The sequence below is a fragment of the Molothrus aeneus genome, chromosome Z, assembly GCF_037042795.1.
Source record: "Molothrus aeneus isolate 106 chromosome Z, BPBGC_Maene_1.0, whole genome shotgun sequence".
Classification (NCBI taxonomy): domain Eukaryota; kingdom Metazoa; phylum Chordata; class Aves; order Passeriformes; family Icteridae; genus Molothrus; species Molothrus aeneus.
In genome coordinates, this window is record NC_089680.1 from 61271618 (window position 1) to 61297282 (window position 25665).

At 37.8% G+C, this 25665-nt stretch overlaps 1 protein-coding gene across 1 annotated transcript in view; it reads right to left on the reverse strand.

The window, feature by feature from the left end:
- The window catches only part of RORB (RAR related orphan receptor B), a 128588-nt gene that overhangs the window by 15816 nt on the left and 87107 nt on the right, over nt 1-25665 (reverse strand). The window contains exons 2-4 of the mRNA XM_066569351.1: nt 16573-16658; nt 12152-12293; nt 8759-9160 (exon numbers count right to left, since the gene is read on the reverse strand). Coding sequence (XP_066425448.1) covers nt 8759-9160; nt 12152-12293; nt 16573-16658 — 630 coding nt within the window. The remainder of the gene's footprint in view (nt 1-8758; nt 9161-12151; nt 12294-16572; nt 16659-25665) is intronic.

A 25665-nucleotide genomic window follows, 5' to 3' on the forward strand; every position in this document is an offset into this window, starting at 1 on the left:
TTTGACAGTTGTAGAGACAGTGACAGAGCTAATAAAGTAAAAATACCTCAGTGGTTGCTGTAAAACATGAATAATATGTCTTGGTTTTTTTTACATGAACTGGATGAAAAGTTTGATTTTTTTTTTTAGAAAAACAGGAACATTTTTTCCTGAAAGTGGTTGTAAAAAGCTCATTCCAGTTTCCATCTGTCTGTGGCATTCTCAATGCCATAACACAAGAAAGTATTTCCCTTTAAAAAACAAGCTAGTTTCATAATCCCTATTTGCTTAATAAATTTGCAACACTACACAATATGCAGCCTAGGAAGATAGTATGAAACATAAAAACACTCATATGAGACTAGAAGTGCTAGAATTTAGTTCAGGAATAACATTTACTTTATGCTTAAGTTACTGCATGTTTAACATCACAAATGGAGTCCACAAAGAGTAAAAGTTACGTGTGTGAATTCTCTATTTTGTCTCTCTCCTTCAAAGTAAATCAGTGCTTCGTTTGCCTTTCTAAAAAATGCTAATAAATTAATAGAAATGACAATACAATGGAATGAAGTCCTTATCTTAAGGAAACTAGAGGATGGAGCTAGAATTCTGTTAGATCCTAGAGGATTTTTATAAATGCTTAATGGTCTCTAGTTAGTGATAATTCTTCTGGGACTCAGCCAATTTAGCAAAAAATTAGAAGACATTTAACTGGCAAAAAAGCACTAGCCGAGGAAATAGCTGGAGTTCAAATGAACTCTAAATATAATTACCACAAATTTATTGAGATGAGCTGTTTCTTAGCTTCTTCTAGCACAGGTTCCACAAATAAACCCTTATATTAAAATGAGACTGTTGTGAAACAAGAAGGTGGTTTTATTTTTTACAATAAAGCATACATTACCTGAAGTGGACATTGTTCTCTATTAAACTGAGAAATATATATATAATAATTAGAATATTACTGCCTTTAAAGCATGTTTGTGAGGGTTTGCCCTGTCATAGCCTGCAAAAAGCTGAGAGAGGTTAATATATCTTTTAGCACATGTTTCACTGTCACAGTCCTCAAATTAGCTTTCTATGATTTTAAGCAATCTATCTACAGAAACATGTTAAAAAGTAATGGCAAAACATTCTACAATGGTTCTACTTTCTGGTAGTGTGGCAAATGAGTTGGATGAAAGTGATGTTACTGTATAGTGTCGGAAAGTGGAATAACTTGGTTATCATAAACAATGACAGAATCATCACTGATCAAAAGAAAAGCCATGCATGCAGTCAAAAAGGAACACAGAACAGGGCTCCACACCTTAATATCCTGTATTAACTATTCCCATTTACTTGTGACTTTCATTCCTCAAAGATTACTGCACTATAAAATCTGCATTCTGATAATCAGTTTCAGCATTTGTCTCTGAGCCCTGTGTTTTGTCACATTGAATTTTTCCACTGTGCACAACTATGTTCCTTTCTTGTGCATTTCACTCGAATTCTTTCTCATATTTTTTCACTCTTTTATAAAGGAATTGTTGCTGTTCTGTGAAATAAAGTATCAAAAGCTGAATGGACTGATGGAAGACATCAGTACCTACAAAGACGGAAACAGCATCACAAAACAAGCAGAATTACCTTATTCTCAGGAATAAAGTGGGAAGTAGTGAAGTGCATGAAGTGAGTGATGAAAGATAGCAGACAGAAAGCACATAGTGTGAAAAACTGGACTACAGCCTTGGAAAGGCAAACTCAGGATGCTGCATGTATACTGGGAAAGAAAAAAGTTGTAAACCCAAACTTCTTGTGCCTTAGGATTAAGGAATGATCAACCAGTGCCGTCCAGGATGACAAAGAAATATAACAAGGACTCCAGGTTAAGCTCTCAGAAAGTACAGTCACCTTGTAATTATTGGGGCTGACTGCCCAGAAACACCAGACAGAAACACTGGTGGGAAAGTTGACACTAAATCCATGAAGGGGTTACATGGAGGAGGATGGAAACAAGCAGCCACTAATTCAAACCATAGCAATTCTGGCAGATAGTGTGCCACTTCCATATACTACAGTGATTCCTAAAACATCACTGCTTTGACCTCTCGATTCTTGTCTGCAGTTCCCCGCTTTGTGGGCTGTGTGCGAGTCATAACCCCAGAAGACAACATACTTCTTTCACACATCCCAGCCCCTCTGTGCTCTGGCACCTCTCCAGACTTCTTTTTTTGAGCATTACTTGCAGAAAGCCATCTTGTCTGCTATTGACATTGCTGGTCCAAAGCATATGACAGGGAACTGGCCACAAGTCTGGTCTTACAGCTGGCAGCAACAGCACTTACCACACCATTGGATCTACCCTGATCTTCCTGTGTGATTTGTAATCTGACAACATTCACAGCACAATGTTATTCCTGAATAGATTGCCATGATATATGGTAATATATGGGATATATGATATGGTATTTTACATATTTTGACTGCTACAAATGGTTGATTTCTAACAGCTTTTTTCGGATGCTCAGTAGAATGAACATATTTTGCCAAGTTTGGTCATGGAAGAAAATATTCTTGTCTTTGGAGAAAAGGAGTAATTTCAAATACTTTAAAGGATTAGAAATTTGATCTCTTTAAAGAACTATATTATGATGCTTAAAAAATGTAGGCTATAGATAAGGTTGTTTTTAATACCATTCAATGCATAATTTTAGCTCATTTGTAAAACAAGCTGAAGTTCTAAGTGAGCTGAAAGGGACACAGAATTGAAATGCGAACATATACTGATTGTCATCTTTAAATAGGTAATGATGGTAAGATACAGTGCCCTGATGGCATGCACATAAAATGTGCATGTTGCATTTTTAAATGCTCACTAGATGGCAATATTGCTTCTCTTAAATACAGCTGCCATTTTACAGACAGCAGTCCTGTAAAATTTTGACTGTCACCTTGATAGAAGGAACATTAAACCATGGCCTGTAAAAAGAAGTGGAGAACATTACAGAGGAGTAAAAAACATCATTTCTGTTTTACTGTGGTGGGTGGTGGCTTTGTAAAGGGAACATAAACATAGATGCTCCTGTCACCTTAGGTATGGGCTTTAATTGGTGAGCTCGCTGCATTTTGAATGTGGTTTGGAGTGTCCCTTGAAATAGCATCTAATTGACCAATACATGTTCAGTAATGTTAACACTTGATCTGGCACAGGGAACAGACCTTGGAGATAAAGAGAAGGGTGTTAAGGAATGAGAAATGCTTATCACATGGAGAAGTGCTTTCAAAACCAAAGCACCAAAGCACAGTGGACTTTTTAAGGTATCAGTCTGATGGTGATATGCATTTATATATTGCATATCCAACATTAAGTCTTGTGGTCATTTATGAAGAGTATAGACATAGAGGAATAAACTAAATTCTTGTTAATTTAGCTGAAAGGAGAAAGGTGTGGGACTGGCTTTCAAACAGATCTTCAGCAGGGGACTTCAGAATGTTTACAGGTAAAGATCTCCCTTCAAGGAGAGAGAGTGAAATAACTCCTGCTTGTACAATATCGCAGCAATGGAAATTAACTTCACAGAGCGTAAAACTGTTCACTGTGGTCTTGGGATGAATGTATTAATACAGCTAAATTACAACTAAATTACAAATGCACAGAATGTCATTTGTGGTTACCAAGAGGACTTTTTTTTAACCTATCCTGAGCAAGTTGAAAAAAAAATTAAGGTTTTGCTTTACTATCACTTTTCAGTCTATGTGTGCAGGTCAAAAGAGCTGTGCCTTACAATATAAGGCAGGTGATACCTCCTCCAATCCACATTAGGCATGTGTCCTAGGGAGTTATTGCCCACCCTAAGATACACATAGCAGGGCAGGCTTCGAAGGACTGGGGAAAGGGAAGGCTAACCAGCTTTACTTTAATTTTATTAGAAATGTAAGCTCACCAAGCCACTGGGCACAAACAGGCCGGATTTTGAAGAAATGTCATGTAAATACATGTAAACAATACTTTCATCTATAATTATAGAGGCTGGACTGTGTTATCTCCTGTACACTCCAGAGGTGTCTTACTGACTACCTACATAAACACAGCTACAGGGCACCCTTAAGTTTGGCTTGCAGTGAATGCTTAACCAATCTGTTTTCTCCATAACAGCTGGCTAATCATTTCATCTTGTCCTTAAGAAATCACAGGCTGGCAATCTCAACTGCAGTTAAAGCAGGGAAGCCTTTCCATTAACTTTTACAGACCAAGATTGGAGGCACATATTTAGGGAGGAAAACGCAATATTCAGCTCAGTGGCAGATAATATTATGCACATATATTTAAACAAGATAGTCTTTTAATTTCACCAAGTCTAAAAATAAGCCTTTAATGCCTCATAATTTAAAACCACACTTGGGAGAAAGCATTGACACCAGGAACTGGAGCTCCCTTCTCACTTCAGAATTTCCCACCCACCAGCTGACCTCTGTGATTTGCTGTGTGAGGAGAAAGCCTGCAAATGACCAAATTCTTGCTTTTGACATGGCAAGCAGATTTCACCCCATGGTTTGAGCTCCCACTGCATAATTTCTGCCTCCCCAGATGTGTAGATGGTACAGTGATGATGGAGAAAGAGGATGATGTTGCCAAGTCCTTGGCAGCATGAGTCCTTGAGATGTGGGTGTCTCCCATGCTCCCAGCTGATGGAATACACCTGGATCATGCCACCCATGAACAGGACAGGCAGTGACACAGCCTGCTTAACTCAGCTAGTGACTGCCAGATGGTCACCTCACCTATTTTGTGTTCTGCCAACCCAAATCTGTATCAAGTGTCCAACAAGATGCTCTGAGTTAAGGACAAAAATACATCTCTTTAAAGTAAAGGGATCTGAACTGGAAATGCACTCAATGACAAGTTGCGGTTCTGCTCTCGTATGTGTATTTATGAGGTTTGGAGTGATGTCATTATGCTTTGAGGGATTTTTGTAACAGAAGTGGAATATTAAGGGCTGTGCCTAATGGGGAACTACCTGATTTTGTACAATTTCTCTCCATCATAAGCTCTGACAGTTACATGAGAAATTTGTGACTGTATCTGAAAATGCTTTTTGTTACACTTAACCCTCTCTTCCATAGGAGGCATGGAGGCATTGCCTATCCTGCTTCTCATGGAGATCAGATAATGTGCAGTTGTATCTAGGCCTATGTAACTCATTTGGAGAAATATAATAATACCAAGTGTGTGTGACAGAGCCCTATATAACTTTAATCTGTCAGCATGTCTTTCTCCTACACCTATTTGCTAGCACAATAGATAGATACCAGTAAGCATGCAATACAAGATAAGCGATATTTTCCTTGCCATTCCGTTCTAATTCTACATGTCAAAACAGTTGCTATGTAAAAAATTTTGCATTTCAAAACTGTTAGGTTGAACAATTTCCATTTCCACTACAAAGTCTTCTGTAGATGAATGTATGTTTGTGAAAAAGAACACTTTCACATTCAAATTAAAGCATAGAACTGTTAAAGATCAAAGTAGCTCTAACCATTTAGATTACTTTTTGGTGGAACTAGAAAATTAACATGTGAAGAAGAGCATGTAAATGATGTGTAAATTATGTCATAGAGTATCTTAGAAAATATTATTTTTATAACTGAATCAAACTGACAGGGAAAGGAAGACTTGTGACTTGGATTTTACAGAAAATTTACTGTTGGATAGCAAGCCAAATATAAATACTAAAGTAATATATATGCAATTGCAGCAAGTATTTTAGGCCCAGCAGGGATCATTATTAGGATTTCTTTTGCAAGCATTTAACATTTTCATAATAATCTGAAAGAGAAGGTTCATAGCAGGCTAATTAAGTTAAGAGACAATTCTAAACTGAAGGAAGTCACAAAGCATCAATGAAGACTGAGACATAATGTGACAGGATTGAAAGAATTAGAAAAATAAGAAAGAGAAAATGATACTCAAACTTGGAAATGTACAGTCAACTACATCTTAACTTAAAAATGCCCTACACAGGATAGAAGTGAGTTTGAAAAAAGTATTAACACCAAAGCAGTAAGTGAATTAGATTTTGGTTGACATATAATCAGAAACTGCATAGATTACTTTTGTTCTGAGTGCTTGTGAAGAAGTCTGCTCCTTGGAGAGCTTACAGAAACTTCCAGGAACCCAAGGATGAAAGAAGTTCCCACACATTCATTCGTGAGGGAAAAAAAGACCATAGTTGCACTCAAGATCAGGCAAGTGGCAGTTGAGATTGTTCTTATATACATAAATTTATTTGAAGAGTGTAAGGACCAGAAAAAAGCTAAGACTGGAAATTTCTACCTGGTAGAAAATCATCAGTGCAGAAAAGAAGCATCATGATCTGGGATACTTAGTGTTTCACTAGATCACTAGACATGTTGGTACAAAGAAACTTCCATCAGCCACAAGTATCAATGCAGCATAGCTTTTCTATCTCCTATATATTCTTCATGATTTCATCTAACAGTTAAAAGCAGTAACGTCTATTTAGCATAAGTTGAGTTTATTCCTAAATGTCACTGTAGTGAGATGCAATTCTGCAGTGAAATCTAAGCACACTATAATATGAAATCAGCACATCCCAGGACTGCAAGACTGCAGCTCTACAGATGGTCCAACAATCCGCTGCAACATTAAGAGACATTTTCTACTTCTTTTTAAACACTGAAAATATCATTTGCCTGTGCACTAATCCAAATATTTTATGGTGCATCTCTTCCAGTTGTCAGCTGATTTGTTATACTACATTATCTCTCACTGTCTCCCTTACCCCTCTCCTGTAGGTGCCACAAATGAAAGACAGCATACTTGTGTAAAATCATAGCAATTTAGGAGCCCTAGTTTCAATTTCAAAAGGAAAAGAGGTAAATCCCAGAGCCTCTGCATTTTGCCATCAGCTCAGAGACAGGCCATTTGCTATGTAGCACTCCCTCTGCTCTGGGTTTTTCCCTGATTTGTGTGCTTCAGAGGAGGATGATAACTTGGAAATGTGGGGTGGATTTATGGCAGGATGTTTTAGAGCTAGGAGAGAAAAAAAAGGGTGAAAAATGAAGAATGTTGTATTATTTCTAAGTGAACCTGCAAGAGATAAAAGTTATCTTGATTTAAGTTAAAAAGATAAAATTTTGATTGTCTGAAGTCAAAAGGTCCCATTGACTTCAGGGGGATTCTCTGGCCACTAAGGACATAGTGGCCTTTGGCCATATTCTGTCTTTGCACTCATTTCTGTAACTGAGCACAAACCCCAACTCATGGACTATCAGAACTCCTGCATTTCTGGACCTCCCCTGGGTCTCTCTGGAAACTGATACTGGTACCCTTTGGTACTGGGTCTGCAAGGAAACAGCTCTTAAGGACTGTTTACATTGCCTCTCAGCTGGTTTGCAGCATTGTAATCTACTGTTGCAGGACTGAGGTATGCACAAGCCACATGTGAGTAATATTCATATGGCCATGAGCGCTGAGGGAGCAAATGTTCATCTCTAATCTTACTCTGTGGGTGTACAGTTTTATTGGACAGTGGCCTAGGCAAAATGTGATAATAAAGCAGGTCTTAATAAACAGAGTGCCAGATAAGTTTTAACTTTCTCCTGGACAATTTGCAGCTAAAGTACACAATGTGTTATAGCGCTCCCTACAAATAAGCAGGCAAGGACAGAATACATGCTATCAATTTTAGCGGCAACTTCATTTTTTTACCAGACAGTAACTACTATATATCCCACTACTGTAACTTATATTGAGGGGAGGCCACAGTCCTCAGTAGGACTGAGCACAAACACACATTTACAGATCTCAGTGTAATCCATGTACATGAGACAGCAAAGTTAGACCAGAACTACAGGGTTTTTTCCATGATCTGAAATGAATTAATTTGTTAAGAATGCTCCTGAAGATGACTTTTTACCTTCTTCTTTTTTTTTAAATTAAATTCCATTAACAAAGTGTTACCCTTTGATTAAGTTCTCAGCCACAACCGATTCAGCATATTTCACTTCTTCAGGTACCTAATTAGGATGCCAATCTTTGTTCATGTTATTTCTTTGTAATAGAAGTAGTACTTCCAGTGGCTTTGGTGAAATACAACTAGAAGCATTAGATGAACAGAAATCCTCCTTAGACAAAAATCACCTTTAGTCATTGAGTTTCTAACAGCCTCACCTCACAGAGGGGTCTCTGTCAGTTGTCAAAGATGAAAGCAAAGGGACAAGCTCTCCGAGGTCTTTGGGCAGAGAAGCAGGGATATCCACAGACATACATTCAGAGTTTGTGCACTTTAGGAATTTAGTGAGCGTGCTCACATCTGTGCAGCTGAAGTGGGAACTGGTGTTTTTTCACAGTAAGTACCCTAGAATTTGCTGCTATGGGGATTCTGGGTGTTGACAAGAATACGGATAGTTGGCTGAAAAGATCATTTAACCCTGCCAGTAATGAGCTCATTTGAAACAAGCCCCTTCTAATTATCACTTGGTTATGATTGATTCATCACATGCTTTGATGCTCTTATTTAATAAACAGAATTGAACTGCTGGTTTTAAGAACTGCATAAATTTTAGTAAAAAAAGAGCTGCCTTAATGTTATGTCAACTAGTTCCAGACTTATTTTCTCTCCCATACTCTCTGTACGTGTGTGCACACACATGTGTGAATATGTAACTATTGTGTACCTCTGTATGGAATGCCTGTATGACATTTTAATGAAGACAGTACTGGATCTTAGCTTATATACACACATTGCACTACAGGTATAAGAATTTTTCTTACCGATTTCACTCATGGATATCCCTGGAGCTAATTGCCCGCTGTTGAAAGAACTATAGGTAAACAAGTTTGGTACAGAGGTGAGGTCATAGATAGGTTCCTGCTTTATCTGTTTGATTCCAGTCATGTCTAAACCAGACTGGTCTGGGGAGGGCTGGGCAGAATCCACGTTGTAATAGCCCTCAGACTTGGGCAGGTCGATGACGTGCCCGTTGGCGTAGGTGCTGCCAGTTTCGCTATTCAGATTGTTCAAGCCATTGCTGATGCTGCTGCTGTAAACCCTGGCCAGAGCTTCTGCCTCACCACTCTGCTGCTGCCGCTGCTCCTGCAGTCGCTGCTGGTGCTTCTGCACTTCAGCATACAAGCTATCCCTCTGCTTCTTGGACATTCTTCCAAATTTCACAGCTGAAAAGCAAAGCACAATGTGAACCATTGTCATCTTTAAATTTTTCTCGATTCCCCTCAACCCCACCACTCTTCTGTCATTAACTTTCAGGGTTAATTTTGCTGTGGAAACACCTTTTTCTGTGGAAATGAGAAAGGATGCAAAGCTTTGCATCACTTACATCTCATAAAGGAAAAAATATTGTGTACTTGAACTTACCAGCTGACAACAAGAACTCCTGTTTGACAGGAGGGCCTCAGTCAAGCAGTTCACTTCCCACTATGAATGTTAAAAAGATCATGCATCCTTTTATATCTCTGTGTTCTCTGAACAACCACCCAGAGCTGCATGAAATGTACAGTCTGTGAATTCATATCCATTTACTAACTTTCCACAAATCTTTACACAGTACACTAAGAAGATTAGTATTCTGGGTGAAAACAAGCCCCAAAAACTTATTACTGTGTGCTCTCAATGGGGTGTTATCTTCCTACTTAAAAAAAAAAAATTTACAGGTTAGAACCTAGGGGAAAATAACAGATTTGAAGGTAAACAGCACAAATGAATGTTATCTTTTCCACTGAGCAAAGTCTTAGGGATTTATGCAATCTCCATTTCAATAACCTTCATGCACAAATCCATGCACTCCCTCTGATGAGAAAGGGAGGAAAATATAAGAAAGTAAACCATTTTCCCCAGAAACAGGGTTCATTACACCGAGATTGAAATTTTCAAAGGTGACAGGCTGATTGCTGTGGAATTACGAGGAGTAAATTCACAGCCTGTATATACAGTAGATCACAGCTGATTATCACTCTCCACCCCCATCTCTCTATAAATTCTGGTCTTTTACTGGACTAGATCTTGGGATCTTAGAGCAGAGACAGTTGTTGATTGTGCTCTAAAACGAATGAGAGATACATCCAACAGAATTCATCAGAACAGGTAAGGGGACATAGCTCCAGAAATACAGAGTCCTACGTATTATGAGGTGTATTTTCTATATTGTGTATTTCCAGTCTGTCTGAAATTTGGATCAATTCAGAATCATATTTATTAGCACATGACTCTCATTTAGCCCTTGAGAAGAGTATGAACTTATATGTGGATAAATATAAAATTCTTCATTCAGGAAAAAGAACAGAAGAAGTAGAGCACAATATGAAAATACAGTGCCAGAACAACAAGGTGACAGCTGCTTTATTTTCACTTTTTTTTTTACATCAAGAGGGTTTTTTTCTTATTGCCAACCTCAGTTTAGTTGCAGACCTACATTCAGGCTACAAGTTACCTCACACAAACTCAGCCTGCCCCTGGAATCAGTGCATGGTATGCTGCATATCCTTATGGACAATATACAATGACTGTATTTGAAATAATTTTGAATAATGCAATTGTATTTTCTTCAAATTTAGGGCCTCGGCAATAAAACCAATGTTTATCCTCATTATATATTCATTAATTGGATTCTCCAGCTGCTGTCAATTAGCATCCTGCCTCTGCGTGATAAAAATGCATTTATTACATGGCTGAGAGGTAAAAATCAAATTAAGTTTTCTGTCAAAAAATTCACACACCCAATTTTAAATTTGCAAGAGCTCTTAGTAGTCTTAATCCTCAACAATCATAAAGACCTTTACAACAACTAGGACAGAACAAAGTGATGCTGTTGGAAGAATCTCCTTTTGTCTCTCTGCAGTGGTCCCTGAATTACTGGTTGGGAAGATGGCACTGTCAGTCACATTAAAATGCTCCTGTGATTTACCTTAAATCATTGGAAGATACTATTTTCAGGAGGAAAGCATGTGCTGCTAAATTTTTGAAATGTTACTTCTTTAATCACCATGAAGAATTAGGAGCTAGGGTGTCAAGTAAATTGGGTGCTAGGACCAAAAAGAATTTATGGACTAAAGGCCATTCCCAGGCGAGGCTGGTAAACAAGTAACTTCAATGAGGCATAAGACACACAGAGGTAGAAGAAGACCTATTATGGTCCAAATTTTGACAAGTTTATAGTCTGTGGACTGTCTAAATAAATGGTTCTTTATGCAACTTCTCCATCAGTGACTCATTTTAAAAATACACATTTTGAGTCAACATTTTAAGAGAGAAAATTGCTTCCAGGAAATTGAAATTAATATAAACTGCTTAAAAAAATTAGAACATTTTCCTCTAATACTTTCTCACTATATGAAACACGTTTTTGAGCTGGAAACTCCCTGCTCGAGGAGTGGTGCCCAGGGCATGTCAGCTGTGGGCAACTTTGCCCAAGCCTCCCATTGCCTGCAGCTTTGGTGTGCTGCATGTTCTCAGCCTGCTGATATTGGCTGGTCACACCACCACCTGGAAGGTGGAACAGAGCTCTACAAGGAGCACAGGATCCTGAGATGGCATAGACTGTGGAGCTTTCCTCTTGCATAGGATATACTTTCAGTACTAAATTAGGAAACTTTCTTCTGAAGACCCAGATAGGGACAGGAGGCAATGTGCAAGTAAAAGAAATGGGGTTTCTTCCAATGCAAAATATTTTGGTCAAGTGCACTGAAAAAAAACAAACAGAAACCCCTAATGATATCAAGGTGTAAATTTGTGTAGGGTTGCATCTCCTTACTACCAGTTCTTTAAAGATCTCAGGGAAATGGATGCTTTCACACATCAATATTAAATGTTAAGAAAAATGCTGATGTTTAATGTAATACTTAATGTAAACCCACCTCACCAGAGATGACTTTTTTGTGCTCTGTTCTTTTGATTAGAATAACATATTTCACTTCTGCCTCTTTTTGCTCTAAACTGATGCTGCTCTCCATTTTGTGATTTTCCTCACCCCTGCCCATGAAAATAGCCTTCTTTGTTAAGTGGATGGCAAAAATTGGCTCACAGCGCACGCATTACAAAGCATGGAGCTTCTCCTCTCTCCTTTTGCAGAAATCTACAGGGAGTTTAAGTAAGTCAGCAGCGAAGAAAAGTTTCAAAGGGCTTAGATGTGAAGCACGGATTTGACTCCTTACCATCTCGAGACATTCCCAGGGCAAGACATTTCTGCAGTCGGCAGTGCTGGCAGCGATTTCTGTTGGTTCTGTCAATTAAACAGTTTCTCTGTCTTGGACAGGAATAGGATGCGTTGTTCTGCTGACTCCTCCGAAAGAATCCCTTGGGGCAAGAGAGCAGGAAAGACCAAGCATTACCACAAGTACATTTATGTGTGTGAGCATGCATGCAGACACACACACACACAGACAGAGGAGCATGCAAACAACTACAGCAAACCACTGTTTAGAGCACTGCTACTTATGCTGTGGCTCTGCAGATATGGTGGTATTGTATTAAAGAACATCTAAGTATAATAAGGAGAACTGTGTATTATTCTGTAAAGAATATAATTCTGCTTTGTTAAAAACTAAATTATGTTACAGAATGCATTTTTACTATGGAATAATGACCCCGTATCATCGAATACTTGCTCCTAATAGAGGAAAAACTTGTAAGCATTTGTAAGAGATGACTTCAAAATACTTGTTTTGACATTTCTCCCTTTAATGAAGAGACTAACTGTAACTGTAGAGGTAACTGTTACTGGGTACACATAGCATGAGAAGCTTAAGTCTCCTGTTCACTTTTACTTGGCAGATGTTGATCTGATCTGGAGAGGCATATGATTCAGGACTGAAGGGATTAAAATTCAGTCTTCACAAAAGCACTAGGATATAATGACTGTATCAAGTAAAGACAACACACAAAGGAGAAAGCAACACCTTTAGGCACTACCATGAGAATGTAATGGTATTTTCCATGGGCTGTTTGTCTAGAATTCTGAGGGCTAGAGGGGAAGTATATACACCTAGGTCTTTATGAGCTGCCAGCTGCTACGGGGTGGTGTCAAGAGTGGTGCCGAAAGGTGCTTCTCCTGTTATGGTAGAAGTGACATGAAGCAGCTGAGGTGACAAGAGGAATGAAACCAGGAGGTGAAGAGAAACGAAAGTAAATAGATTATACCAAAAAAGAAAAAAAGGTCAGGAGTATCTGTAAGTCCAGAGGGAAAATAAAGGAGAGAACTCCCCTAACCAGTTTGGCAACTTTAAATGCAAGCAGTGCAGGTTGTGGTGGGAAAGCTGAAGGATAGCCTGGCCACTGGCTATGAGTAGTAAAACAGCAGAAATATTACTGCAGTTACACCAGTCACCAGAAGTGACACCAAAGTGCTTGTGCCTTTCTGGGGTGGCTTGCAAACACCTTGGAATAAAGCCAGAAAGCAACAGCTGACTTCATTTATCAGGCAAAAAATAGGGCATCTCTGCAGAGGTTGATGGATGTTAACACTGAGCAATGGACAAAGTCACAAGGTGACAGTGCTACAGGCCTCAGCTCACTTGCTACAGCTTATACATGAATTCTCTCTCAGGTCCTGGTGAGCTGAATGAGGGTGGTGTGGTGTCAGTGACAGTGACAGGCATGATGCTCCACCAAAGTCACTGCCAGTGTGAGCACAGAGACCCACCTGAACTGGGTCGAGCTTGTTCTATCAGTGATTACAGTGTATCTAAAATAAAAAATAAATTTTATGACTCATACTTTTCAGAAAATAGATGTCCTTTGAGGGAACTCTCAGAAAAATTCTGGTGGAAAGTTAGCTGATCTTAGCTGACCAAAACTTTCCTGATATAGTAGAACTGCCTTTAATTTAAGACTAAATAGATGTTAATTGTATATGTCTTTGCTGAACTTTATAGCCAGTATTGGCTTTGACTTGTGAAGATTTTCTGTTTTCAGTTTTAGATTTTAGCAGCATCTATGGATTTCAAGAAAATATTAATTCAGTAATGTTAAAAAAACACTCAACCATTTAGCATTGACAGTGCTTTCTCCTGCAGTACTTTTTGTTCTCTTTAAGGTGGATCTCATCTCAGAGGAATTTGTTTCATCTTTGCCCTCCTTAGGAAAAAAGGACCATATAATGTATCAAGGGTTACATAAGAGAATTAATTTACAGCGGGTAAATTATAAATATATTAATTATAAATTATAAATTATAAATAAAATTCTGAGGAGAATTTTATGTTCTCATTCTCCTGCATAAGATCTAAATGTTGTTTTATAAAATAGAGATAATACTTTCATTTTATTTTTATGTTATCTTTATATAGATTTGGCTACATTGTTTTAAATTGGAATAATTCAATTTTGTGTTAAGGAAGATGTATTTCATAGCTGAGGAGCTAAAGAGTCAAAGACAGATTTCTCAATATGGGCAACAAGTCTTTGAACAGATCCCTTCAGCCACCACCCACAGCCAGTCTGAGAAAGGAAATTGCTGAATGAACTGCTTTCTAATTCATGACAAAACAGTGACGGAAAGTACTTTGCTGTGGGGGAAGGCACACGAAATGATAAAAGGCTTCTTAGTGAAGAAGTAGTTGCAGAGATAGATGTGATGCAAACTTATCTTCAGGTTTCACCCTTTCTATAAGAATAGTGTCAGACCTGCAAACTCACTCAGCGGGTCCAGCAGGCCCACTGCATGTGCACATTCAGCATAAGGCAGGCATACATACAAACCAACAGCAGTATTTCAGATGACCCTTAAGCACTTAGAATGTGGATCTGCCACAGTATAGCTAATGCAGCAACACAGAGTTAAAGGATTTTCTGTTCCTTGAAGTTTGCAGCACTGCCATTGGCACTGTAATTCTCGGATGCAGTATCCACCAGGCTGCCAGGTGCCTGGCTCAACATGTGTGCATGCTTGTGGAGTGATTCCACCTTCTTTCTTCCACTCATGGCCTCTATTCTTAATAATTTCAGGTTTCCAACAAACCGAGACAAAAAGAGCCAGAAATGATGAGTATGCAGGCTGAGTGAATAGCTATTTAAGTGCTGAGCACTTAAATGGATAGCAGAGCTGCACTGCCAGAAACAGTGTTCACCTTAACAGGGAGCTCTGACAGACTGGGATGCCTCCCAGTGGAACTGACACAAAAAACTGACACCTTTTTTTCACACAGGAAAAAACAAGATTAGACTAATTGATCTGATACAGCAAAACTGGCACAAACCCAATAGGGGTTAAAACTTAAAAGTGGAAGAGAATCTCTTTATCTCAATAAGCAGTCTACTCACTGAGCACAGTGGTATCATCTCCTCTTGAGGCACACACAGGGGTTAGCATTAACCCTAATTATTTCTACGGAAGACTATACCCCTAGACAGTCTGTGGGCTCTGAGTACTGAGAGAAGATGCTCTTTTTCTGCTTAAAGTAATTTCCTTCCATAGCTTTTGTGCCAATTTTGAAGTATCAGATCAATTAGTTTAATCCTGTTTCATGTGATCATCATAAGAAGATGGTTATTTCTAGTCTAGTGCCACAGTAAGACAAAGACACACTGCAAATTGTTCTGTTTACAATTGTCAATGTTCCTGAAAAAAACCCTTGATCTTTACCAGTTGGTTCTCAATGTACTGGCAGTAAAGCATTTCTTTTGCAAATGGGTGCACCCAAATTTTCAGATTTTTTAGCTACTCTAATACTTTGCAAAGCATTAGCTACAGACTTGTGATTTCACACTGCAATAGGCACCCATTTTCCAATGTCCTAGGTTCTGTGCTCCACGTACAAGAAATCAGAGACACTGCCTCTCTACCTTTGCAATTTCCCATTTACGATTAAAACTGAAATACCAACATGTGGTATGAAACTCTTGTTTGTCATGAGTAATAATGTAATTCCTTAGATAATAAAATCGCAGACAATTTTTAAAATTGAAAATTGAAGCCTTTCTTCTCATTGAGTGGGTCTGATTTGCATTATTTGAACTAATGCCTGAAATAATATGTTGATATGTCTAAGCAGCAAGTTTATGCATTTCCCCCTCTCCACCCCTTTTCTTAACTTCCAGTTCCCAGCAACTGCTCCTGCACTAATGCCTTTAAGAAGACAAAGAATCCTTTTACATGGCTCATAATGTAAGGCATTCTTTCTTTTTGAGATTACAATTTGGTCTGCAGATTGTGCAAAAGGAGATAAAAAAGGACCCAAATCACACCTGTAAGCTCTCAAAAAAGGCTGACCAGAAGTAACATGCCAACTGTAATGCTACATGGGTTGTATAGGGAACAAGATAAGAAATCCACCTCCTTCAAAGCTGATTTAAGGCAGAACAGGTGTGACTTCCAGTTGCCAGCCTATATTGGTGTCAGCACTTACACTGCACCAGATGTAATTAATTCATGTTTCAAACAAGGAGGTAGCGCTAAAGACTATTTGATAAAATGGAAAGCAACTAGGAAAATTAGGCATGAAATGTGTCGTTATCATCAGTAGGCTTTACAACCATTGGCACCACTTGTTTGAAAGCTTGTAAGAGTGTATCATTGTACAGAGGTGCCTGAGGCTAATGCAAATGATGATGACTACGCTGTATTAAAATCTCATACCTTGCAGCCTTCACATGTGATGACTCCATAGTGTATTCCAGAGGATTTATCACCACAAATTTTGCACGGTATCACTTCAATTTGTGCTGAAAGAGAAAACAAGGCAGATATTTTGAGTATATAATTGTATTAATTTCTTTTTTTCCCAAAATGAGATCTTTAGAAATAGAGAGTAGATAACCAGTTGAACCCCAACAATACAAAAATGCTTTGTATTGTATGTCTGTTTCTGAATGCTTTTGTTTGGCAAATTTTAAATGCTTCACATTATGTAGTTTCTGCCACATCCCACAAAACTCTTCAACATTTCAAAATGTCTCACAATTAGTAAGCTTTTTCTCATATTCCCTTTTTAAAGTTTTTTTTTTTTTACTGGTTAATTTTATAATTATTACAAATGATTATTGCTAATGACAGTCATTAGGGGTCCTAAAGAATAATCTGGATTGTCCTTTCCTACATATTTCAAATATTTGTGACTTTCCATTTTTCTGAGGTAGAGACACAGGGTGTATTTTGATGCCCTTTTTAAAGAAGAGTAGACATGATGAAGTTTTCACTTTCTTCAAATTATGTTCAAGACATGAAGATACCAATACCACTGTCAGAGACAGGCAGGTAAAAGCCTGCTTCATCTTCCTGTCTTCATACCACTTGTTTTAATACTAGGTCATTGGCAGGCAAGGCCCCCAGATGGAGTTCAGGTAGCCAGTGGCTATGTGCTGGGAGAGTCAGGTACAGCCTGAAAAATGTTTACTTATGAATGTGCTTCAGATCCTTTTATAAACATAGTGGTCATCTGATTCTGAGAAGGAAAACACATTTCATTATCTTTTAAATTTTTTTTTTGTAAACGCAACTGTTTGATTCTCTCAATTACTTTGAATCCTGTGTCTTTCCTTTGATGATGCTGTAAGAGCACATTAGACATGTTAGGAAAAGCTGTGCCTTTATTTAAGTCAGATGAACTGAAAAGAAATGTTAAACTTGTTTTCTCTCCCTTTTATTTTCTTCTGTAGGATGCATTCCTCCCTGCTATTCTCCTCCTACTTTTTTTTCTCCTGGCAGATGCTGTTTCTCCATGCCCAGGGCAGGAACAGCAGCAGTTCTCTGCAACTCAAGTCATCCATCAAATCCTTGAGTAGAAAAGCTTTTTTAGTAGAGCTAGCCCAAGCACAAGGATAGGTAACTGTTAGTACGTTTAACAAGACATGGATAACTCTAAAATGGATTGAGACAGAGAAACAAGATTATTGTCCAGATGCTAATCCTAAAAAGAGCATTCCATTTCAAACTTGTGGGCTGTTGAAAAGATTAAAAAAACTGGAAAAAAAAGGATGCATAAAAATGACTGCAATTGTAAGCTAAGCACTAAATATGCCTGCACAGTGGATACTGTGAAAATATAATCATATAGCCTGGATTATGCCCTGTTTCTACTTATGATTATCATTTATCTCTTTTAGCAGAAGCCAGAAGTTTCCTTCCTACTACTTCCTTCCTCCCACCACCTTGTAGTTAAATAACCAAAACTCACTACTGTGTCCCAGCGAGCCACCACCACCACACTTCCCACTGAAAGGTGCATTGCATACACTACTCCTTTATCCTCCTATTTAGTGCAGAGGCTTAAGGGGTAAACTGCACAGTTTATTAGTCATTATTATTTGCAGGCCCTCTACTTTGGAAAGTCAATTAACTATTCCCTTGGGACAGCATATTCCAAGGGACCCAGGCAAGAGGAACTTATGGACGGCTGAAGAGACTTTAACTCCTCACTGTGAGCTCATTTTCTTGACATACTCTTTCTGATCTAGCATAATTTTAGGTTCAAGCAAGTAAACCAGTTTTAAAACTGCTCCTAATCCATGTTAGAGGGAACAGAGGGAACTCCTTAACAGAGAATTACTTGCAGTTCTTTGGAAATTTTTCCAGGTTGGTCCTGCTCAAACATTCCTATGCCTTATGCCCACTACGATAAAAAACCCTTTAAATATGTGCCTCCAGGCACTGCTGTTTATGAGGCTACTTTGAGTAACTGCTCACAGGTCTCTGCCTGAGAGTCATGTGGATGGAGGAAGTCTCAGCTCTGGGACCATGTGCTGCTTTATGTTATATTGACATATGTCAATGTCAGAGGCAGGAACTTCAATGAGAAGAGAAAGAAATCTTCAGGAAAAGACAAGACGGAGAAAAAAAAAACACCACAAAAATATCAAGGTACTTTTAATGTGACTTGCATATACCATTTGTAACTCTGATAGGAACAGAGAGAGAAGAATTTATCCTGAGACGCTGATTGCAATTAGCACAGTACTTTTTACTGTAAGCAAACAACAATTCCCTGCATGAGTCTCAATTATAAGCTCTACATTCATGGTATTTGTGGATCAAGTCCCTAAATGCTAAGGCTTTGGGTTTCAATTAATATGTAAAAATATTTTAGACTTGTGACTCTTCAGTTAATTCAAATCTTTATTTGAAAATAACCATTCTATAAATTAGTAAATTCAGTTTTTTCTAGGAAATTGCAACCATTTCTTTTAAGACAACTCACAGAAAAGACATCCTTAGGACACAAAAGGCATTTGAATAAGTTTGGAAAAGTGTATTTTGCTACTGTCCCCGACATTTCTTTAGTGAAAGAGCCAAACAGTTTCAGGATTCCTAATAGAAATCTTGATTGTACAGGCCAGATAAAAAAGAAACCACTGTATTCCCAGAAGAGTCTTGAGATACTGTAATGAACATAGAGAATACCATGTTTCTTTTGCAGATATAATCACAGTTCACAGACTGCAGAATATTCTGAGTTGAAAGGGACACACAAGAATCCTCAAGTTCAACTCTTAAGTGAGTGGCCTGCATGGGGATTGAACACACCGCCTTGGCATTAGTAGTTGACACAGGGTACTGCACTTTTTGCACATTCTGGTTTTATTTGTCCACCTATGATCTTATGTTATTTTATCTTGTGTTATTCTTACTCCCTTCACCTATTAAGCTAACAAACAGTTCAGGGAGCTGTATATCTGACTTTCTTTACAGCTATTATAAAATAAGCAGCTTTCTTCTGAACTCCTTAAAAATATAAAATGCATTGACTAAGTGCCACTTCCTAAATATTGAAGGCAAAAATTAAATGAACAAACAATAGTGGAGTTGCCACAATGGTAGCTTTCACCAGCACAGGAACAGAACTGACAAATCTCAATGTGATAAACTTGAAGAAGGAATTAGAGCAAAACTACTTAGCTCCACTTTGAAAGCCTTTCCACTTGTCTTCTCACCCATTTTCCTCTGATACTATGAGCAAGAAAAATGGCTCCCACCTCTTTTCAAGCAAGTCTCAATCTGAGCCCACTTGTCCAATTTTTCAGTAAGCACGTTGAGATGTACCACTCAACAAAAGCCTGCAAAACCACTATCACCCTAATGTCTAAGAAAACATTTATAATGGTTGCTGCACAGTGATTGCCCCCTACCACCAGCTGTAGCATAATTCCTCAGTACCACAGAGTCATGTCTCTGCAGTATTAATCTCTTATTCTATACTTAAGTTGAAAGTTCTTTAGGACAGGAAACTGCCTCCATTTTTATGGGACAGTCTAGAAAATGTAATGCCACAATGGAAATTAATTAATTCTACCTGACAAGTAATTCTCATCCACAGATGATGGCATAACAACCTGGAATCTAATTCAGTCTCTTATGAAAACAGAAAGTAGGGTGGAATTGTATCAAGGAAGTAAATCTAAAATTGTCTCACATATTTGAAATGAACAGTTACATATAAACAAATCAGTAATTAGAAACATCTTCAAACAAAACATTAGCTCAAATGTGCTGCAAGAAAAATCAAAAGCACACTGCTGGGTTTTCTTTTTTTCACCAATAGAATATTACACATGGACAAAAAAATCCTAAAGGCAGGAAAATAATCAGGTTTCAAAAGTTATGTGGGTGAAATTAGGAATGAATCTGTAAGAGAGATAACTGGGAGACAGTTTTCTGAATTCCTCTTGAAAGGAAGGTAAGAGTCAACAAGGCAGTTAACGTGTCAGATGTGTATTTGTGGGGATTGTCATTCACATGCATATGATGCTTAAAAGAGAAAAACAAAGCTCATATTTTATATAATTTCAGTTTAATACCTGAAGAACTTCACTTGAGAAAGACAAGACTATAATCTCACAGACCTGTAGCTTTGGTTTAAGGGGGAATAAAGACTTGAGCTTTCAGTATTTAGTTCTTGATCAAAAGAGACTAATAAAGCATTCCAGGAAAAAACTTCAAAAAGGAAGTCCATTCTCTAATCAGTAGATCCAAGAAAGGTTGCACTTGGAAGCATCAAGGCTAATCAGAAAACTGATAGTGAAAAAAACCCAACTGCTTCACCTTTCAAGAATTCCCATCACCCTTTTTTTGGAGTTCCTCAAAAATTGCTGGTAGATTGGCCTAGTTCACTTTCATGTTTAGATTCCCAACTGATTTCAAATTAAGTACATTCACCATTTTTATCTACTTGCCAACTCTGCCTTTTTTATCCTGACCTCTGTGAGTAGGAAATGCTTTTTTTCCTTGCATGTAACTGTCAGTAGAAGTTTCCATGGTAAGTTAGGCTGGCAATGAGATCTTGGCATCCCCTTTGCTACTGGAATAGATGTTCTCTAGCTTCTCAGCAAGATGTTAGGTGCTTTGCATTTAATAATCTGAAAATATACAGCTGAGGATACTACTTATGTTTAGAGCCTCTGTCATACATCATGCAGTGAGACCTATATAGTTAGTAATATCTCAGCAAGTTAATTAATGCCAGATAATGTTAATTAAAGTCTGTAGCTACATTAGCTGTCAATCATAACCCAAATGAGCCATTAGAGGAAACCGATATGGTGCAGTTAACCCAGAAAACTAATGTTTTCATAAAATCTCAGCACTTTTGCATAGAGATACATTAAACTCTGACTGTGGGTCTGGCCCCTGGATTTGTTATAGCAACAGAGACTCTCTGCAAAGCTGATGGTTCTCAAGTAAGCCAGTACATCTCATGAGCACAGATGTACAAATCTCAAGAAGCAGCAGCGCTTGTATATCTCTGTGTCTCAGTGGGCACAGATATTAGATGTCATCTGTACATAATATATAAAAACGTGTCTTGAGTATCAAGGTAAGCAATAGCCCTAGAATTTGGATATTGAGAAATCTGATAGATCATTGCTCAAAATAGAAATTGGGTACATTAGTGAAAAAATGAATGTTTTTTCCAATAAGTGCATGCAATAGTCACGTCTGATTTCTTTCACTGTCTCACCTCCTAGCTGAAGTTCTTTTAGTTTATAACCAATATCAATTGGAAAGTTATTTGGTAATATGTTTTCTTTTCCCCTTCCTCTTTCATGACTTTCCAGTGGGGAAAAAATGAACAAAAAGTACCCCAAAACAAAACCCAACCCAATCCAACCCAAATTAAACACGATGAATTGTATACCAGCTCCCCTTACAGATCAATTCTGCCTTTTGCATGCCTACTCCAAAGACTACTGAAAAAGAGTATTTTAAAACCTAAAGCTTTTTTCATGGCAAGTTTTTATGTAGTTACTCTCTGCATCCTTATTGTGTGCATTTAAAATCTATTAAAACAAAAGATCAAACCTTAGAAATATGTGTGATGATGACTGTAGAGTGACGAAAAGTTTTAAAATGATGTGGTGTGTATTAGCCCTTTTGTATATGAAGAAATATGCTTATATCTGCACTGTAAATACATACTTTGGAAGATGTCTTCCTGAGTTCCATGGCAATAGTAATGTTTACTGAACATTGTCAAATGGTATGAAATAGCTGAATATGAGTTCAAATGATTATGGCTGCTCCACAGCTAAAGGTAATTTAAAACTGCTCATATTATCTCATCTTTTTGTATCTTATTGCTACACAGTAATTTTGGAGCAAGTCTGGAAAGAATTATATACTTGCCTTTATATTCACCAGAGAAGGTGAAATTATAAGGAGAAAAAATGAGCACAGTATAACAACCTTAAGTACTAATAAGCACTGAAGTAAGAAAAAATGTTTTGTTCAAATACTGTTTCTTTCCTTTCCTAAATGTAATAAGTACAGTGGATCTAGCACTATAATTTAACAATTTATGAATAGCAGAAAGTTGTTACATTTGTGATGATCCAGGGTTACAAATGACATGAGATTTTCAGATAGATTTAATATCTTTTATTAGAGCAAGAGATACATTCTTTTTAAAAGAAACACTTTTGGACCCTTAGCTTTTTATCATAACTTAGATAGGAGCAAAGACTTCAAGCCTCTGCGAGGCTGGATGTTTCTTTGTGAAGCAAAGCCAGCTGTGAGCAAAAAAAAGGCAACAATTTTAAGAGCAGTGATATAATGTTGGAGATGATATATTTTGGATCACAAGATTTTTATTTTCTGCAGACCTAATTATTTCAATTAATTAAAACAATTTGTACTTTGTAAAAAATGTGTAAATTTGTAAATTAACAAAACCCTTGGATTTTCACCAGGTTATTACAAGATCGGTGATGCAATTTCCTGGACTCCAGAAAAATACTGTACACTTTGTTGCCATGAATGTCAGCCCAGCCCTCAGTGAAACACTAAGAGATTAGGAATCTGACAAAGGTACACAAATTGCTACCTAGAAGCTTTTTTGTTTTTTTAATTTGGACAAAACAGAGTGGCTGAAGTGTTAAACAAGCACAAGTGTTTCCCAGATTTTTTTGAATGGCTCACAGACAAGGATGGCAGCAGAAGAGAAGCAGAACTGCCTGCATCCTCTGCTGGGCAGTGATGAATAACACAAAGTACAGCGCATTGTCCAGATCCCAAAAGACAGAACTCAGGTGCCTTGTCAGAAGCTGTGGTTCAAAACATGATCCCTGAAAGTCTGTGCTCATAGAGGTAAGAAAGTGCCAAATGATCAGTAAAATCTGATGGCTCACCTAGCACTCTGTAAATCTGTATAGAAGCATTTTCATTGCCTCTCAATGTGCACATCTCTGTATTAATCCATAAATGCTTTTACCAGTAATTCAAATTCATGGAAATTATGTGTGTAACTTCAAAGGATGGTACTACAGTAACACAAGTCATTACACAACACTAACATGTTGCCAAACTGATGATTTGGGCTCCACATGTGAGTTAAATCAAAGTTATTTAACTAAATGATCAAGGCCTTATCCTGGACCCCCTAAAGAGCTCAGAAACTTGCCCTATTCACAGAGAAAAATTTAAGTATATAATATATGCTGAATTATTATGGTACAGTTTCTGTTTCCCTCAAAGACTCAAGCAATGGTTCTGCTGATACTGCACACTTTCCCTAAAGAGATTATTATGCTAATCCCAAATATTATACTACCGAAGCTATCCTATATTTGACTTCATCAGATCCAATGTTCTGCAAATAATCTCTAGGAGCTTTAGCTAATGTTTATATAAGCTGGTCAGGATGACTGAGTAGTGGTGACCATATTGTCTATGCAACACTCTAAAACAGTGGAAGTGCACTTGGCCAAAAAATAGCTGCAAAGTTCTTTCCTATAAGAATTATACTTAGCATTTACTCTGCCAAAATGTTTGTCATAATAAAAGTTCATAATAAAAGTTCATAATTTCATAATTAAAACATTTTATAATATATCAGGCATTTAACAGCACATATTATCTTCCCTCTCTACTTCTCCTTACTCAGAAAGCTACTTAGACTGTGCCAAGTAGTGCTGACCTGTTGTTTCCTGAATACAACAATCCACATCTGCATTCTTTTCCCTTCTGAATAAATGGACCAATGAACTCTGCAAAGGAAGAGTTCAGATACCATCATAAATACTTACAGTCCATTTTGCATGTCAAAGCTGGCTGAAATAGTCATACAGTAGTCAGGACCTGTTTTTTGTGTCAGATATGCACAGGTCTCTGCTATATAGTTACAAAGCTGAGCAACACAGAGAAAGATGCTGCAGGAACACGCTGTGAAGACCTGTTTTTCCAGGCTGTGGGATCACACACAACCTTATCTTTCCTCACACCCAGCCAAGTGTTACTGCTTACTGGAGCGGGATGGAAATGAACTTAAAACTTAGTTCATCTCATAGTGGAAGGAGGGTGTAGTGGTTATTTTCGGCTCTGTCTGTAGCAGTGCCCTCTTCTCCAGCTTTTTGCTACCGGACTGCAGCTGCAGCATACCAGCAATCTTTGCATCCCTCATCTCCTCCCCCCTTTACCTGCCCAGATTCATTTGAATGCCCACAAATTCCTACACTTTCAGTAACACTCAAACCTACACCAGTCAACACCATGCAAAATCTTCAAGGGAAGTGAGGACTGCTGCACTGTTAGATTAGAGCACTGCAGCAAAATGAGGGTCTAACTTGCATTATCTGGGACTTTGTGTAGCTGCCATCACAGTCAAAGGAACATTTTCCAATCCACTTTCCTGCACCACTTTTCTTGCAATATCTTACTTTAGACACAATATAAGTCCTACAAGGCAAAATTATGAGAGACACAAGCAATGAAAACCAAATAATAGTGATTTCAACCTGAAATGACTCTGAAATCATTCTGATGTTGTCTTCTTAAAACTTCCTGAACTTCTTCACATTTCCTCATATTTTTGATTATCACTATGGATTTTCACTTTTGCATATTCCTATTTAAATCTTTGCTCCATCTTTTGAAAAGCATTTAAATCAGCTGGAGATATTCTTGGATTTGCATCTGTTGCTGATTGAAAAAATGTTGTACTTACCAGCTGTCTACTTACCAATTTAATCTGCCATCTTTTAAAGACAGTAGGAAGACTTAATCTTAGTAAAATTCCAAGTACAGTTGTCTCAACTTGTAGACTTGTAGACTTGTACAACATGTTTAATATCTCCCTCTTTATTTTTCACTTTAATGTCCCATAATGTAAAGGAAGTGAAGAATAAAAATATTCCAACTCACCAGTTGCATTAAGTTTTATATTAGTTTGAATATCACACATTTTGTTGTAAATAAATAAGACTTCCAGGAGCAGAACAGTAGTCTTCCTACTAGCCTACTTAC